At 39.0% G+C, this 18,516-nt stretch overlaps 1 protein-coding gene across 1 annotated transcript in view; it reads left to right on the forward strand.

Annotated features, from left to right (window-relative positions):
* Positions 1-293: 293 nt before the first annotated feature.
* The window catches only part of MSL2 (MSL complex subunit 2), a gene marked incomplete at its 5' end in the record, with an annotated part of 35,417 nt that continues 17,194 nt past the window's right edge, over positions 294-18,516 (forward strand). Inside the window, one exon of the mRNA XM_082840030.1 lies at positions 294-435. Within this exon, the coding sequence (XP_082696156.1) occupies positions 294-435 (142 nt within the window). The remainder of the gene's footprint in view (positions 436-18,516) is intronic.

Consider the following 18,516-nt stretch of genomic DNA (forward strand, 5'->3'; position numbering starts at 1 on the left):
GTTCTGCGCCCCGCGGCCGCTCGGGACAAACTCGAACGCTGGTTTCTCTCTCTTTTTTTTTTTTCCCCTTGGTCTGCAAATCTCAGGGACGGAGGAGGGGCGCCAAGGCCCCATGTGTGGGAGGACTGCTACGGCTCTACAAACTTGTACGGATTTTGGTTACAACTTTGGCCAGTGGTTCTCCCCCGATTTCCTCCGAATTGTTGCAAATTCGCCATTGTTTCCTGGCTGCTTACAAAGTTGGATCCGGAATTTCTCTTCAACCGAGAGCCAACAGTGTCGAAGTGTCTGCAATGAACCCCGTGAATGCTACTGCTCTCTACATTTCCGCGAGCCGCCTAGTGCTCAACTACGACCCCGGAGACCCCAAGGCGTTTACAGAGATTAACAGGCTCTTGCCTTACTTCCGACAGTCCCTCTCGTGCTGCGTTTGCGGTGAGACGCTTTTTATTGTTCCCCTTTCAGTGCTTGTTTTAAAAAAAACTCAGGGCGATGGTAGCAGAAACGGTTTGACGGAGGGGTAGTTTGTATTAAACTTTTATTATTTGTGCGGTTGTTTGCGGTCTTTAGTTTTGAAACTCGGCAGAGGACTTTTTTCCGGCATTTCAGAAAGACAGAGCCCTTCCAAACCGCTCTGTACAGCGGCCTCGTTCAAAACTGTTAAATTCGCCTTGGGTCATTTCTGGTGTTTTTTTTTTTTAAAGAGGTGAAATATGCATCTGTGTTGCTGTCCCTCTCTTTTTTTTTTTTTTTAAAGCTTTTGATACCGAAGCTGACTTAATACCTACCTTGTTTAAACGTGGTTAAACCTGGTTAAAACACCTACATGTGGCGTGTTTGCATTTCCCCAAACGTGTTGTGTGTGGGTGGTGGTATAGCCGGTGAAGTCGCTGCAGAACTTTTTCCCCCGGGTTCTTCTAATGCTTTGACAGTTTGACGATAAACAGTGAGCCAGGGCAGACTGATGGTTCAGTGTATTTTAGCTGGTGGGATTTTTTACAGGATTACGTTTTTTGGTGGTTTTACTATATTGTGGCCTGGTAGAGGGTTATTTTCGGTGTTTTTGTTCAAGAGGTATTACTTTGTGCTGGGCAGGATATTTTCAAGTTATTTTTGAGAGATGAAGATATGCTAAATTGTCTAATCCATGTCTCAAAGGTGATAATAATTTGTGATTATTATCTCAGTGATTAATTGTATGCGTATAATAATAATTTATTTTTGAAAAAACTTAGACTGAAAACATTAACATAAAGGAAAGGGTAACTGGCAAAACCAAAACAGTAATACTCCACTTCATATTCTTACTTCGCCAAAACTCTTGAGGTTTTGTTGGTCCACTTACTTGTTTAGTCAGAATTTGAGAAATTCAGGCATTTCAGCTTTATCTTAAGAGAAATTTTGCGACTGTAGTGGCTGAAGGGAGAAATTGTATTCATTTGAGATTCATTCAGCATTTTCCGTATAGCTTTGGGGCAAAGCCCTGAGGGGTACAGAAGAGGTGAAGAGTGTTTTTTTTGCACATCGTGTTCTTAATCTCATAAACATTTAAGTAACTCTTACAAGCGATTAAGTGCTACACTGACTGGTAACTGACACTTAACACCTTTATAGAGAAGCAGTTGCCCTGGTAAATCACTTAATTGCCCTGGGCCTCAGTTTCTTAACATGTAAAATGAGAGCTTTGGGCTAGATTCAAAGCTTCTTTTCCGCTTACATTTTACAAATATAGTATAAGAATTTGCTTAGTTTCAGCGAACTCTGCCACCCCACTCTCACTTTTTTTTTTTTAATGGAGTGCTTTTTTTTTTAATGTCTTCATAGTTTTTGATAGTTTGTGGAATGAGGAGATGGGGCTACTATAACTTCTTTCAATACAAACCTTTCTTTTGGTGGGGGAATTGCTACTGTGGTGATGTAGAGGGCATAGACCAGCCCATCCTGGCCTGCTAGAACTGCAGTAGAGAGTGATGTCAGTATCCAGGTAACACTTGAAGATCTGGTAGGTCTGCTTTTTACATGGTGGATGGGACTTAGCTCTCAAAGAGGGAAATGGTAGTTTTGCAGATGCTTGGAATTTTAAGTTATCAGTAGCTTCAGGACAGTTGTGGTCTAATTGAACATTTTCCAAGAATCTAACCTGCATTTTAAAAACTGGTATTAAAGATAAAGCTATATTAGAAAGTCCAACTGTAGCTTTTTTTTTTTTTTTAAACCAGTCTTGACAACTCAAAGGAATTTTTGTGACATTGGGGCTTTTAATTATTCCTTCTTGTTCAAGCTTCTCTTCCCCACCATCCTATGCAAAAGATTTATGGGTTCTACTTCTCCCTTATAATTGAGTAGCTGGCATAAAATTTCAGCAATATGGATGTAGGTTCAGTTTTTTCCCCTCATCTCTTTGGACATAAGTCTGTGGTTATGAAGAGATGGGGGAAAAAACCCAGTTATTTGAATTCAGATCCAACAGTTTTCATCTTTGTGTCAGATACTGTCCTGGACTCTTTTTCCTAGCTGGAAAGCATAAACTCCTTTCAGTTAATAGGGCATGTGCAGTCTTATTTCATTAGGATAATAGATATGTAAAAGTTAAGTTTTAATCCTATCTTGGCGCTGTAAATAGGGAGTTTGTTTCAACAGGTCCTCCAGTGTCTGACCCAAACCTCCCCTTTCAGCTTTGTATTTAACTGCCCTCTTAATTTCTAATAATTTCTCAGCTTCAGTCAGTTTGATATTTTTGTCTTTTTGAACATACATGCCTTATGTCTTCCTTCTCTTTTCCCCACCTTTGCTCTTTGAAGTTCCTTCTGCCTAAAATATATTCTTTCTGTGTATGGGCTAACTCATCAACTCCGTCCCTCCCTCAGTGAATTCTTTGTTCTGTCACAGGTGCTTTTAACTCTTTCAAATTATTCTATCTTAGGGAAAATACTATTTTTTCGTACATTTCTGTGTTCCTTCTGCCTCATTCTCTCCTGTTCAGTGAATAGCATGTAGGTGTTTATGACAGACTCAGAAGGAAAGTGAGAGGAGGTGAGGGAGGGAAAAAGGGTCTATGAACTTTGCAGTTAGGTACAAATCTTAACTTTTCTACTTTCTGTCTAGGCAAGTTACTTTAACTTTTTGCCTAAATTTCTTGTATCCACAAAAGGGGATAATATCTTCTTTAAGTTTGTTTTTCCAAATTTGTGTTTTATGTGAGTTTATTTTTAAGTGGGAAAAACCTTTTGAACCCATGAGAACAAGTCTGTGGACTTTGTGCCACCCTTGCGCAGAGATGGAGAAAGGTAGGGGGAAGTGAGAGAAGAGATTGAACTGTCCTGTCAAATATTGTCAAACCTAGATTATTCACTGGAACTACAGGTTTTGTTATCATTGTTCTTTGAAATGTTAATTAGCTGATTATCACTGCTTGTTTTTCAGTTGCTTTGTATGTTTAAACTTTCTGAAGTTTCTGGTGAATGGGATAGCAATGCTCCAGAGAGTTATTGTACTTTCTAGGCCACAGAAACAGTGACTAAGACAGTATTACTGTGGGTACTATTTCTGTGTCAGTTCTTTCCCCTTGTTCTTAACGTTGGACTTGCTTTATTTTTATCACGAAGTATGTAGAATGAATTTTCTTTCGATGGCATGAAACTCAATAAATTCTGCCCTAGGGATTTTAAGTTTTTATTAAGCTTTTATATCCTCAAATGACATAACAAGTTTGATATGTAGAATCAAATACTGTTAGAACTGGAAGGACATGTTAAGTGGAAAAATAGTATTCTCTGAGATATTTGGAGTCCTGTAAATTAATCATGGTCAAATCTCAGGGACATGAATATTTCCCTGATTTTTTTTTTCTTTCTTTTTTTTTGTGGTACGCGGGCCTCTCACTGTTGTGGTCTCTCCCGTTGCGGAGCACAGGCTCCGGACACGCAGGCTCGGCGGCCATGGCTCACGGGCCCAGCCGCTCCGCGGCATGTGGGATCTTCCCGGACCGGGGCACTAACCTGTGTCCCCTGCATCGGCAGGCGGACTCTTAACCACTGCGCCACCAGGGAAGCCCCTCCCTGATGTTTTAAATTCTAGAAACAAAGTGGTTTTGGCTTTTACTGAAGAGTTGTGGAACTTTTGGATATCCAGTTTCTTATTTATAAAATAGGAAAGAGCTGGAGAATAGTGTTTCCCACTGACCTAAGCTGACCAAGTTTTTGTTTTGAATGTTAAGGACTTAAAAAAGCAAATCCTGACATCTTTTCTTACTACTGCTACTCTCACATTCCACTACAAGGTACGTGGTTCCCTGAGGGTGAGAGTCTTGCTGGTCTTGTTCACTGTTGTAGCCCTGCACTTGACAGTTCCTGGCTGAACAAGCATTGTTGAATGGACGAAGCTGCCGATAAAAAGAGCAAGGTTCCAAGTAGGAAGGATGTGCTCTCAGAATAAAGTATATGCCTTAAAATTAAATAGATTTAGCTTTATGAAAGACTACTTTCATTTTCCTTATTTTTCTCATTTTGGCATTGTTTGTGGGCCCACTTTGGAATTAGTGCAGTAGATTATCTCAAGAATCTCTTCCAGTTCTGGAGTTCTGATTCTTTTAGCAGAAATACTTTGTTTTTGACTGAGCAAACAATTTATAAATAGCAAGAATCTTCTAAAATGAAATTTGAACATTTAGCGTGATTTATTTTAAACCACATACCTTTTAGAGGCTAAATTAAAAGGCCATTTGTTTAATCGTACGTTAAGCGTTATACTAATGTTTTACATTTATATTCTTCTCAAGTGTGAGTTCATTTGATACTTAAGATTTTATTTTTCTTGTACTTAAAATCACTATAATTAAATTTTTTATTGTAGTAAGCATATAATGTAAAATTTACCATCTTAACCATTTTTAAGTGTACAGTTCAGTAGTGTTGAGTGTATTTACATTATTGTGAAACAGGTTTCCAGAACTTTTTTTTTTTTTTTTTTCGCGGTACGTGGGCCTCTCACTGTTGTGCCTTCTCCTGTTGCGGAGCGCAGGCTCGGGACACGCAGGCTCAGTGGCCATGGCTCACGGGCACAGCCGCTCCGCGGCATGTGGGATCCTCCTAGACCGAGGCACGAACCCGTGTCCCCTGCATCGGCAGGCAGACTCTCAACCACTGCGCCACCAGGGAAGCCCCTCCAGAACTTTTTGATCTTGTAAATCTGAAACTCTGTACCCAACAAGCAACCACCATTTTCTTCCTTCCCCCCAACCCCTTGTAACCACCATTCTGTTTTCTGCCTCTATGAATTTGACTATTGTAGATTCCTCATATAAGTAGAATCATGCAGTACTTGTCTTTGTTGACTAGCTTATTTCAGCATAATGTTTTAAAGGTTCATCCGTGTTGTAGAATGAGACAGGATTTCTTTCCTATTTAAGGCTGAATAATATTCTATTGTATGTATACACTATGCTTAGTTTATTCATTCATCCAACGTTGGACATTTGAGTTGCTTCCACCTCTTGGCTGTTGTGAATAGTGTTAAGAACATGGGTGTGTAAACACTCTTTGAGACCCTGCTTTCAGTTCTTTTGAATATATACCCAGAAGTAGGATTGCAGGACTGTGTGGTATTTCTATTTTTATTGTTTGAGGAACTCCATACTGTTTTCCATAGTGGTTGCACCGTTTTACAATCCTACCAGCAGAACAAGGTTTCCAGTTAGTTTTTCCATATCTTTGCCAACACTTGTGTTTCCTCTTTTGGTTTTTGTTATTGGGGTGTGTGTGTGTTTGTTTGTTTTTTGGATAGTAGCCATCCTAATGGGTGTGAGATGATATCTCATTGTGGTTTTGATTTTAATTTCTCTAATGATTAGTGATGTTGGTGATCTTTGCATATGCTTTTTTTTTTTTACATCTTTATTGGAGTATAATTGCTTTACAATGGTGTGTTATAACATTTTGAATTACGGTTTTCTCAGGGTATATGCCCAGTAGTGGGATTGCTGGGTCATATAGTAGTTCTATTTGTAGTTTTTTAAGGAACCTCCATACTGTTCTCCATAGTGACTGTACCAATTCACATTCCCACCAACAGTGCAAGAGTGTTGCCTTTTCTCCACACCCTCTCCAGCATTTATTGTTTCTAGATTTTTTGATGATGGCCATTCTGACTGGTGTGAGGTGATACCTCATTGTAGTTTTGATTTGCATTTCTTTAATGATTAATGATGTTGAACATTCTTTCATGTGTTTGTTAGCAATCTGTATATCTTCTTTGGAAAATGTCTATTTAGGTCTTCTGCCCATTTTTTTTTTTTTTTTAACATCTTTATTGGGGTATAATTGCTTTACAATGGTGTGTTAGTTTCTGCTTTATAACAAAGTGAATCAGTCATACATAAACATATGTTCCCATATGTCTTCCCTGTTGCGTCTCCCTCCCTCCCACCCTCCCTATCCCACCCCTCCAGGCTGTCACAAAGCACCAAGCCAATATCCCTGTGCCATGCGGCTGCTTCCCACTAGCTATCTACCTTACTAAGTTTGTTAGTGTGTATATGCCCATGACTCTCTCTCGCCCTGTCACAGCTCACCCTTCCCCCTCCCCATAACCTCAAGTCCGTTCTCTAGGAGGTCTGCATCTTTATTCCTGCTTTACCCCTAGGTTCTTCATGACATTTTTTTTCTTAAATTCCATATATATGTGTTAGCATACGGTATTTGTCTTTTTCTTTCTGACTTACTTCACTCTGTATGACAGACTCTAGGTCTATCCACCTCATTACAAATAGCTCAATTTCGTTTCTTTTTATGGCTGAGTAATATTCCATTGTATATATGTGCCACATCTTCTTTATCCATTCATCCGATGACGGGCACTTAGGTTGTTTCCATCTCCGGGCTATTGTAAATAGAGCTGCAATGAACATTTTGGTACATGACTATTTTTGAATTTTGGTTTTCTCAGGGTATATGCCCAGTAGTGGGATTGCTGGGTCATATGGTAGTTCTATTTGTAGTTTTTTAAGGAACCTCCATACTGTTCTCCATAGTGGCTGAACCAATTCACATTCCCACCAGCAGTGCAAGAGTGTTCCCTTTTCTCCACACCCTCTCCAGCATTTATTGTTTCTAGATTTTTTGATGATGGTCATTCTGACTGGTGTGAGATGATATCTCATTGTAGTTTTGATTTGCATTTCTCTAATGATTAATGATGTTGAGCATTCTTTCATGTGTTTGTTGGCAGTCTGTATATCTTCTTTGGAGAAATGTCTATTTAGGTCTTCTGCCCATTTTTGGATTGGGTTGTTTGTTTTCTTGTTATTGAGCTGCATGAGCTGCTTGTAAATTTTGGAGATTAATCCTTTGTCGGTTGCTTCATTTGCAAATATTTTCTCCCATTCTGAGGGTTGTCTTTTGGTCCTGTTTATGGTTTCCTTTGCTGTGCAAAAGCTTTGAAGTTTCATTAGGTCCCATTTGTTTATTTTTGTTTTTATTTCCATTTCTCTAGGAGGTGGGTCAAAAAGGATCTTGCTGTGATTTATGTCATAGAGTGTTCTGCCTATGTTTTCCTCTAAGAGTTTGATAGTTTCTGGCCTTACATTTAGGTCTTTAATCCATTTTGAGCTTATTTTTGTGTATGGTGTTAGGAAGTGATCTAATCTCATACTTCTACATGTATCTGTCCAGTTTTCCCAGCACCACTTATTGAACAGGCTGTCCTTTCTCTACTGTACATTCCTGCCTCCTTTATCAAAGATAAGGTGACCATATGTGCATGGGTTTATCTCTGGGCTTTCTATCCTGTTCCGTTGATCTATCTTTCTGTTTTTGTGCCAGTACCATACTGTCTTGATTACTGTAGCTTTGTAGTATAGTCTGAAGTCAGGGAGGCTGATTCCTCCAGCTCCGTTATTCGTTCTCAAGATTGCTTTGGCTCTTCGGGGTCTTCTGTGTTTCCATACAAATTGTGAAATGTTTTGCTCTAGTTCTGTGAAAAATGCCAGTGGTAGTTTGATAGGGATTGTGTTGAATCTGTAGATTGCTTTGGGTAGTAGAGTCATTTTCACAATGTTGATTCTTCCAATCCAAGAACATGGTATATTTCTCCATCTATTTGTATCATCCTTAATTTCTTTCATCAGTGTCTTATAATTTTCTGCATACAGGTCTTTTGTCTCCTTAGGTAGGTTTATTCCTAGATATTTTATTCTTTTTGTTGCAGTGGTAAATGGGAGTGTTCTCTTGATTTCACTTTCAGATTTTCATCATTAAAGTTTAGGAATGCCAGAGATTTCTGTGTATTAGTTTTGTATCCTGCTACTTTACCAAATTCATTGATTAGCTCTAGTAGTTTTCTGGTAGCATCTTTAGGATTCTCTGTATAGAGTATCATGTCATCTGCAAACAGTGACAGCTTTACTTCTTCTCTGATTTGGATTCCTTTTATTTCCTTTTCTTGTCTGATTGCTGTGGCTAAAACTTCCAAAACTATGTTGAATAAGAGTGGTGAGAGTGGGCAACCTTGTCTTGTTCCTGATCTTAGTGGAAATGCTTTCAGTTTTTCACCATTGAGGACGATGTTGGCTGTGGGATTGTCATATATGGCCTTCATTATGTTGAGGAAAGTTCCTTCTATGCCTACTTTCTGTAGGGTTTTTATCATAAATGGGTGTTGAATTTTGTCGAAAGCTTTCTCTGCATCTATTGAGATGACCATGTGGTTTTTCTCCTTCAGTTTGTTAATATGGTGTATCACGTTGATTGATTTGCGTATATTGAAGAATCCTTGCATTCCTGGAATAAACCCCACTTGACCATGGTGTATGATCCTTTTAATGCGCTGTTGGATTCTGTTTGCTAGTATTTTGTTGAGGATTTTTGCATCTCTGTTCATCAGTGCTATTGGCCTGTAGTTTTCTTTCTTTGTGACATCCTTGTCTGATTTTGGTATCAGGGTGATGGTGGCCTCGTAGAATGAGTTTCAGAGTGTTCCTCCCTCTGCTGTATTTTGGAAGAATTTGAGAAGGATAGGTGTTAGCTCTTCTCTAAATGTTTGATAGAATTTGCCTGTGAAGCCATCTGGTCCTGGGCTTTTTGTTTGTTGGAAGATTTTTAATCACAGTGTCCATTTCAGTGCTTGTGATTTGTCTGTTCATATTTTCTATTTCTTCCTGATTCAGTCTTGGCAGGTTGTGCATTTCTAAGAATTTGTCCATTTCTTCTAGGTTGTCCATTTTATTGGCATGGAGTTGCTTGTAGTAATCTCTCATGATCTTTTGTATTTCTGCAGTGTCAGTTGTTACTTCTCTTTTTTCATTTCTAATTCTATTGATTTGAGTCTTCTCCCTTTTTTTCTTGGTGAGTCTGGCTAATGGTTTATCAATTTTGTATATCTTCTCAAAGAACCAGCTTCTAATTTTATTGACCTTTGCTATCGTTTCCTTCATTTCTTTTTCATTTATTTCTCATCTGATCTTTATGATTTCTTTCCTTCTGCTAACTTTGGGGTTTTTTTGTTCTTCTCTAATTGCTTTAGATGCAAGGTTAGGTTGTTTATTCGAGATGTTTCCTGTTTCTTAAAGTAGGATTGTATTGCTGTAAACTTCCCTCTTAGAACTGCTTTTGCTGCATCCCATAGGTTCTGGGTCGTCGTGTCTCCATTGTCATGTGTTTCTAGGTATTTTTTGATTTTCTCTTTGATTTCTTCAGTGGTCACTTCGTTATTAAGTAGTGTATTGTTTAGCTTCCATGTGTTTGTATTTATGACAGATCTTTTCCTGTAATTGATATCTAGTCTCATAGCGTTGTGGTCGGAAAAGATACTTGATACAATTTCAATTTTCTTAAATTTACCAAGGCTTGATTTGTGACCAAAGATATGATCTCTCCTGGAGAATGTTCCATGAGCACTTGAGAAAACTGTGTATTCTGTTGTTTTTGGATGGAATGTCCTATAAATATCAAGTCCATCTTCTTTAATGTATCACTTAAAGCGTGTGTTTCCTTATATATTTTCATTTTGGATGATCTGTTCATTGGTGAAAGTGGGGTGTTAAAGTCCCCTACTATGAATGTGTTACTGTCGATTTCCCCTTTTATGGCTGTTAGTATTTGCCGTATGTATTGAGGTGCTCCTATGTTGCGTGCATAAATATTTACAATTCTTATATCTTCTTGGATTGATCCCTTGATCATTATGTAGTGACCTTCTTTGTCTCTTGTAATAGTCTTTATTTTAAAGTCTATTTTGTCTGATATGAGAATTGCTACTCCAGCTTTCTTTTGGTTTCCATTTGCATGGAATATCTTTTCCATCCTCTTACGTTCAGTCTGTATGTGTCTCTAGGTCTCAAGTGGGTCTCTTGTAGACAGCATATATATATATATATATATTTTGTTTTTGTATCCATTCAGCCAGTCTGTGTCTTTCGGTCGGAGCATTTAACCCATTTACATTTTTACATTTAAGGTAATATTCGATATGTATGTTCCTATTTCCATTTTTTTAATTGTGTTGGGTTTGTTATTATAGGTGTTTTTCTTCTCTTGTGTTTCTTGCTTAGAGAAGGTCCTTTAGCATTTGTTGTAAAGCTGGTTTGGTGGTGCTGAACTCTCTCAGCTTTTGCTTGTCTGTGAAGGTTTTAATTTCTCCATCAAATCTGAATGAGATCCTTGCTGGGTAGAGTAATCTTGGTTGTAGGTTTTTCTCCTTCATCACTTTAAATATGTCCTGCCAGTCCCTTCTGGCTTGCAGAGTTTCTGCTGAAAGATCAGCTGTTAACCTTATGGGGATTCCCTTGTGTGTTATTTGTTGTTTTTCCCTTGCTGCTTTTAATATGTTTTCTTTGTAGTTAATTTTTGACAGTTTGATGAGTATGTGTCTTGGCATGTTTCTCCTTGGATTTATCCTGTATGGGACTCTCTGTGCTTTCTGGACTTGATTAACTATTTCCTTTCCCATATTAGGGAAGTTTTCAACTATAATTTCTTCAAATATTTTCTCAGTCCCTTTCTTTTTCTCTTCTTCTTCTGGAATCCCTATAATTCGAATGTTGGTGGATTTAATGTTGTCCCAGAGGTCTCTGAGACTGTCCTCAGTTCTTTTCATTCTTTTTTCTTTATTCTGCTCTGCAGTTGTTACTTCCACTATTTTATCTTCCAGGTCACTTATCCGTTCTTCTGTCTCAGTTATTCTGCTATTGATCCCTTCTGGAGAATTTTTAATTTCATTTATTGTGTCGTTCATCATTGCTTGTTTTATCTTTAGTTCTTCTAGTTCCTTGTTAAATGTTTCTTGCATTTTGTTTATTCTAGTTCCAAGATTTTGGATCATCTTTACTATCATTCTGAATTCTTTTTCAGGTACTACCTATTTCCTCTTCATTTGTTAGGTCTGGTGGGTTTTTATCTTGCTCCTTCATCTGCTGTGTGTTTTTCTGTCTTCTCATTTTGCTTATCTTACTGTGTTTGGGGTCTCCTTTTTGCAGGCTGTAGGTTCGTAGTTCCCGTTGTTTTTGGTGTCTGTCCCCAGTGGCTAAAGTTGGTTCAGTGGGTTATGTAGGCTTCCTGGTGGAGGGGACTAGTGCCTGTGTTCTGGTGGATGAGGCTGGATCTTGTCTTTCTGGTGGGCAGGTCCACGTCTGGTGGTGTGTTTTGGGGTGTCTGTGGACTTATTATGGTTTTAGGCAGCCTCTCTGCTAATGGGTGGGGTTGTGTTCCTGTCTTGCTAGTTGTTTGGCATAGGGTGTCCAGCACTGTAGCTTGCTGGTTGTTGAGTGAAGCTGGGTGTTGAGATGGAGATCTCTGGGAGATTTTCGCCGTTTGATATTACGAGGAGCTGGGAGGTCTCTTGTGGACCATTGTCCTGAAGTTGGCTCTCCCACCTCAGAGGCACAGCCCTGACTCCTGGCTGCAGCACCAAGAGCCTTTCATCCACAGGGCTCAGAATAAAAGGGAGAAAAAGTAGAAAGAAAGGAAGAGAATAAAATAAAATTAAGTAAGGTAAAATAAAGTTATTAAAATAAAAAAATAATTGTTAAGAAAAATTTTTTTTAAAAAAACGGACAGATAGAACCCTAGGACAAATGTTGAAAGCAAAGCTATACAGACAAAATCTCATACAGAAGCATACACATACCCACTCACAAAAAGAGGAAAAGGGGAAAAATTAATAAATCTTGCTCTCAAACTCCACCTCCTCAATTTGGGATGATTCGTTGTCTATTCAGGTATTCCACAGATGCAGGGTACATCAAGTTGATTGTGTAGATTTAATCTGCTGCTCCTGAGGCTGCTGGGAGAGATTTCCGTTTCTCCTCTTTGTTTGCAGAGCTCCTGGTGTTCAGCTTTGGATTTGGCCCCGCCTCTGCATGTAGGTCATGGGAGGGCGTCCTTTCTTCGTTCAGACAGGACGGGGTTAAAGGAGCAGCTGATTCGAGGGCTGTGGCTCACTCTGGCCGGGGGGAGGGAAGGGTACGGAGTGTGGGCCGGGCCTGCGGCGCAGAGGCCGGCGTGACGTTGCACCAGCCCGAGGCGTGTCGTGTGTTCTCCCGGGCAAGTTGTCCCTGGATCCCGGGACCCTGGCAGTGGCGGGCTGCACAGGCTCCTGGGAGGGGAGGTCTGGAGAGTGACCTGTGCTCGCACACAGGCTTCTTGGTGGCGGCAGCAGCAGCCTTAGCTTCTCATGCCCGTCTCTGGGGTCCGTGCTTTTAACCGCGGCTCGCGCCCGTCTCCGGAGCTACTTTAAGCAGCGCTCTTAATCCCCTCTCCTCTCAGTTCTCGCACCAGGAAGCAAAGAGGGAAGAAAAAGTTTCTTACCGCTTCGGCAGGTCCAGACTTTTTTCGGGACTCCCTCCCGGCTAGGGGTGGTGCACTAACCCCTTCAGGCTGTGTTCAGGCCGCCAGTCCTCTCCCTGTGCTCCGACCCACAGCCCGAGCCTCAGCTCCCAGAGCAGACAAGCCTTTCAGGCTGGTGAGTGCTGGTCAGCACCGATCCTCTGTGTGGGAATCTTTCCGCATTGTCCTCCGCACCCCTGTTGCTGCGCTCTCCTCCGCAGCGCCGAAGCTCCCCCACCTCTGCCACCCACAGTCTCCGCCCGCGAAGGGGCTTCTAGTGTGTGGAAACCTTTCCTCCTTCACGGCTCCCTGCCACTGGTGCAGGTCCCATCCCTATTCTTTTGTCTCTGTTCTTTTTTCTTTTGCCCTACCCAGGTACGTGGGGAGTTTCTTGCGTTTTGGGAGGTCTGAGGTCTTCTGCCAGTGTTCAGTAGGTGTTCTGTAGGAGTTGTTCCACGTGTAGATGTATTTCTGATGTATCTGTGGGGAAGAAGGTGATCTCCGCGTCTAACTCTTCTGCCATCTTCCCCCTGTCTCCTGCATATGCTTCTTGGCTTTTTGTATATCATCTTTGGAGAATCACTATCATTTTTTTATCTTGAAAAAAATTTTGTTTTTTGCTCACAAAATCTTTATTAATCACTGTGGTGTTCTCAGTGCTGGAATAAAAAGATGAATTAAGACACATGGCCCCTACCCATATGTTGCTCAGTGTTATGGGGAAGACATAAGTAAACCAGCAGTTATTGTGTGTTAGAGGCACTTATGTTATTACCAATATTGATGTAATATTAACTTACTCGTAAGTTAAGTTTGTCACATGTGTAAAAATTTCAGAAATTAACAGTAAGTGAGATTTTCCCCCCACGTAACTCGTTTTTGAATAACTGTTTGGGTCAAAGTTTGGGCAACCCTCACTTGGGGTTAAAGCAGTTTGGTTTACCAGTTTTTTCTTGGGACTTAAGTTTACCTGTTCTCTCTGATCTGGGAAGAATTCTTTAGGGAACATTTATCTAGTAGGTTGGTTAAGGAAGAACATTATTTAGTACTGTGTTCTGGCAGCTACTTTTTTTATGTCAGATATATTAATTTAACTGTTGGTTTCTTTTCCTAAGAAAAATGTCCTTTTCACAATTTGGTGAAAAGCTAGGTGCTTGAGCTAGGCCAGGAGGAATGGTAAAAAGTGAACATTTTCAGCAAGACTTGAGGGAGAGAACATTGGCTTGTTGAGGCTGCAGAAAATCAAGTTTATCTCTAATGAAGAGAGTCCATTCTTGCCCTATAGTGGTAACTCGGGGCCTTTTTACAGGGAACCTTGATGCCAGGCTAAGGAATTTGACATTTACCTCGTAGACCTGTTCTTTTTCAAAGTGTGCTCTATAGCCCACCTAAATCAAACCTAAAGGGATTGTTAAAATTCAGATTCCCAATTATCATATCAGGCTGATTGAATTGGAATCTTTGTGGGCAGGGCCTTGTAATGTGCATTTTATGCCCCCCCCGCTCCCCTCCCCCCGTCCTGATATGGGTAGGGGAATTTGCAAATCCCTGTTGTGTTTGAGAAATATTTTAAGTAGGAGAGTGATGTTATATATAGATTTTGTATTAAAAAAGGTTAGTTTTGGGATAGAATATAGGATTGATTATTGGAATGTGGTGAAACCCAGTTAGGAAGGATATCAGATGTATCCATATTATAGAGGCCGGAATAATGGTGGTAGTGAAAAGGAAACAACATAAGATAACGTAAAGGGAAAATTTTGTCCTCTTTATGGTTATCTAACAGCTTAATTTTTTGGTATACTGTATTACAATTTGTCTTTGGTTAGGTGTATTTCACTATGAATAGATTAAATATTTTCTATCCTTAAATTTATATACATGTCTAGTACAGTGCTTTCACAGGGTATATACTTGACAGAAAGTACTGAATTGTATGGAAGATCCGATAAAACCTGGCTTATCAGTTGCTTGGGAGAGGATTCAGTTAAGAGAGGAAATAGACCGGATCTAGTGTGGGCCTGAGGAGAATGAAGAGAAGGATGAGACAGTGTTTAGTAATTTGATGGTGCCTGGGAGTTGGGATTAGTGAGGAAATGTTATTGGAAATATGTTTAGGAAAGGCTAAAATCTAAAATCTTTAATTTTGTGCCCCTTCCTGGAAACCTTGATTTTAAAATCATAGGATATACTGTTTGATATAGTAAAACAAACAACATATTTTTTGAGTCTTGGGGTTGTGGTTTTCATTCTTTCAAATTAATTTGAACATTTAGTCCTCCTCCTGTGTTTGCACTCCTTGTTTTCATTGCATTGATAGCATACTATCACTAATTGGTTAATGCCTTATTGTATTAGCTTCTCAGTTGACACCTTCCCTCAGAGTCCACCTGGCTACATTTTAATGTATGATTTAATCTGTTTTTGTGAGGTCTGATTAAATTTTATCTTTTAATTTAAAAGGTGGTATTTCAGAATCTTTATTTTAATTTATATTTTTCTCTTTGTCCATCACCTTTGACTTTTTTTCTTAACTGTTTAGTTTCTGTTATTGGCTTTCCTCTTTTAAAGATTTCTTTTTGTTGTTCCCATGTTAGGAAATTAATTCAGATAATTTTTTTCACCTTAATTAGTGTATGTCTGACCATTTTCCTCATCTTTTCCTTTTTCTGACTCCGTAATATTTTAACAGAATTATTCCAGCTCATTGCCTTTCTGTTCAGAAATGTTGAATCTTTGCAGATTTGGAATATCTGCCTATCTCAACCTGTATTTAATCTAGTTTTATAGCCAGCATATATTTTGTGTTTTGAATTTAGTTTGTCTTATCAATTAGCATTTGTCTATTTTTATTGTTATAAACCACAAAAAATGTGCACTTAAAATGTTGTCTGGCGTCAAATTTGGAAATAACTTAGGTTTTCTGGCAAAGTCAAGTAGTTTTAAAATTCTTTTTGCAACAATTAAAGGCATACCTAGGGACTTCCCTGGTGGTCCAGTGGTTAAGACTCCTGCACTTCCATTGCAGGGTGTGTGGGTTTGATCCCTGGTTGGGGAACTAAGATCCTGCATGTGCAGGTGGGTGGTCCGGGGTATAGCTTTTGACCTCCTCTCAATCCTGCTAAATGCCATTCCCTTGAAGTTTAAATCTCTGTTTGCTGTTCTGAAATTTGGGACTCTGGCCATATATAATATGGGATTCTAGGGTTAGAAGGGAGCATTCCAATTCAGGTATCTTTGTGTTGGATTTCTGAATCCCCTCTACAGTTAATCAGTTGGTTGTCCAGCTTGTGAGTGAATTTATTCAGGATGTGACATAGGATATGACTGGCATAGTCTATCCACCAGAAGCTGTGAGCTGTTTCAGGGATCCTTTTATAGCGTCATTGAGCTTGCCAGCTCAATTTTTACATATGTTTTACAAGGAAGGTATTACTAGATTATTCTTCATGATGAGAATTTATAAAGCTTTAGACAGAAAGCACCATAAATCATACAGTCATTTCTTCACATCAAATAACTCTTTCTGTAATATTCTTGAAAGTTCACCTAAGCCTTTTCCTGAATACCTCTGGGGTAGGGAGCTAAATTTTACTCTGCAAAATAGCCCTATCTATTTTTAACCGTAGAATTCTAATGTCGTTGGGATCTTGAATTATTTTATGAGACCTTACCTGTATAAGAATCAGCGTTAATTTATCTTGTTTGTAGTCAGAATAGTTATTGGTTCACAGTGTTTATGGTCAATTAAAACATTTTCATAAGTTAGTTGATGGTGTTGTTTAGATCTTCTGTGTCATTACTGATTTTCTATTTTCATGTTTTGAGAGATGTTGAAATCTCTAACTGTAATTATGGATTTATCAGTTTCTCTTCGGAATTTTTATCACTTTTTGCTTCATGTATTTTGAAGTTCTGTTTTTAGGTGCATAAAATAATTCTGAACATATGGAATATAGTGAGAATGTATAATGTAATAGTCACATAGTTAATTTTTACTGTTCTGCTGTAATCCTGTAGAAGTTTTGTTGCTCTTTGGTTTTTCTTCTCTGCGTGGGTCATATTTTCCTACTTTTTTGCATACCGAGTTAATTTTGATTGGATGCTAGATATTGTGAATGGTACCTTGTTGGTAAAATTTTAACCTTGTGGGTGGGTATATTTGTACTATAAATATTCTTGAGCTTTGTTCTTGGAATTTGGTTAAGTTACTTGCAGATAGTTTGATCCTTGATCCTTTCAAGGCTTGTTTTTAAGTGTTTTTTTAGGTGGAACCAGAGCAGCCTTTAGGGGCTAATTTTTCTGCATTACTTGAGGCAAGAACCTTTTGACTACTCTATCTGATGCCTCGTGAATTAATGAGGTTTCACACACTAGGTGGTGGGAATAGGAATTGTTCTGCTGCCTTTGAGTTATAGGGATTGTTTTTTTTGTTCCTTTCTGGGGATTCTTTCTCCATCCTGGGGTAATTTCCTTATAAACATGTGCTGATCATTCAGTACTCAGCTGAAGATTTGAAAGAGACCATCTATAAATACGGTGTTCTTTCTCTGTGCGGCTCTGTCATCTCTAGTACTCTGCCCTGAGAAGTCCAGCTGCCTTGTCTTCGCGACTCTGTCTTCTCAACTCCGGGAGACTACTGGGCTTTGTCTTGGTTCTCCCTCCTTGTGCTGTGGCCTGAAGATTGTCTCCAGACGGCAAGCTGGGGCAATTGTAGGGCTTAGCTCATTTGTTCCTACATGCACGGATCACTGATGTGTGGTGTCTGTTGCCCAGTATATCTGAAAACCATTGTTTTGTCCAGTTTTTGTTTCAGTTGGGAGAGTAAGTCTCCCAACTGAAACAAAAATGAAACAAAATATAATTATTCCATTTTGTCTGGAAGCAGAATCAGATTATATTCTAAACCTACACTGTCCTATATAGCAGCCACTTAGCTGTTGTGACAATTTTAAAAAGTTCTTTAGTTATACTGAGCTACTTCTTTAAGTGCTCAGTAGCCACATGTGGGTAATAGCTACCTTACTGTAGATGTAAAAGATTTCCATCATTGCATAAAAAAGTTCTACTGGACAGTGCTATAACAACTAAAGAACTTAGATTTGTTCCTGAAACCTGTGGGAGCATTGAAAGATGCCTTCAGTGTTTGCATCTGAGGTTTTGATTTTAAAACATTGAGCTGGATAGAGTTATGAACAGATCACTGGAGCTCACTCACCACTATAGACTTGAAAAACAACTCCCCCAAATCAGTGTTAGTGAATTGGGTTCAAGAAGGTGTTCCATAGTGTTCATGTAGTAAAAGGTTTCCGTTATTTAAAAAACAGAAGATAATTTAACTATTTTTCTTCCTCTAAAGTGAGGCAATTTGAGATGTCAAATGACTACTGGACCAAATCACATGCCATACCAGTTAATAATTCTGCCAAATCCTTTCTGCCGTGAGGGTTTTAAGTTGTTTTAATACTCAGTCACGTATTTTATTAATTCTTAGTCGTATTGTTTTAGTTTTCTCAATTCTTCATATATCCATTCAATGGATCATTGGTTGGGGACAAGAAACATTAAGAAAATTAGGTTGCTATTGAAATACTAGGTAATGAGGAACATAAAAATACTAATGATTCCAAATATCTGGTTCATGATTATTATTATCCTTCTGTGTAAATTGTCTTTGTTCTCTTAATATTCTCCATATCAA

The sequence above is a fragment of the Leucopleurus acutus genome (genome assembly GCF_964270905.1).
Source record: "Leucopleurus acutus genome assembly, chromosome: 5".
NCBI classification, from domain to species: Eukaryota; Metazoa; Chordata; class Mammalia; order Artiodactyla; family Delphinidae; genus Leucopleurus; species Leucopleurus acutus.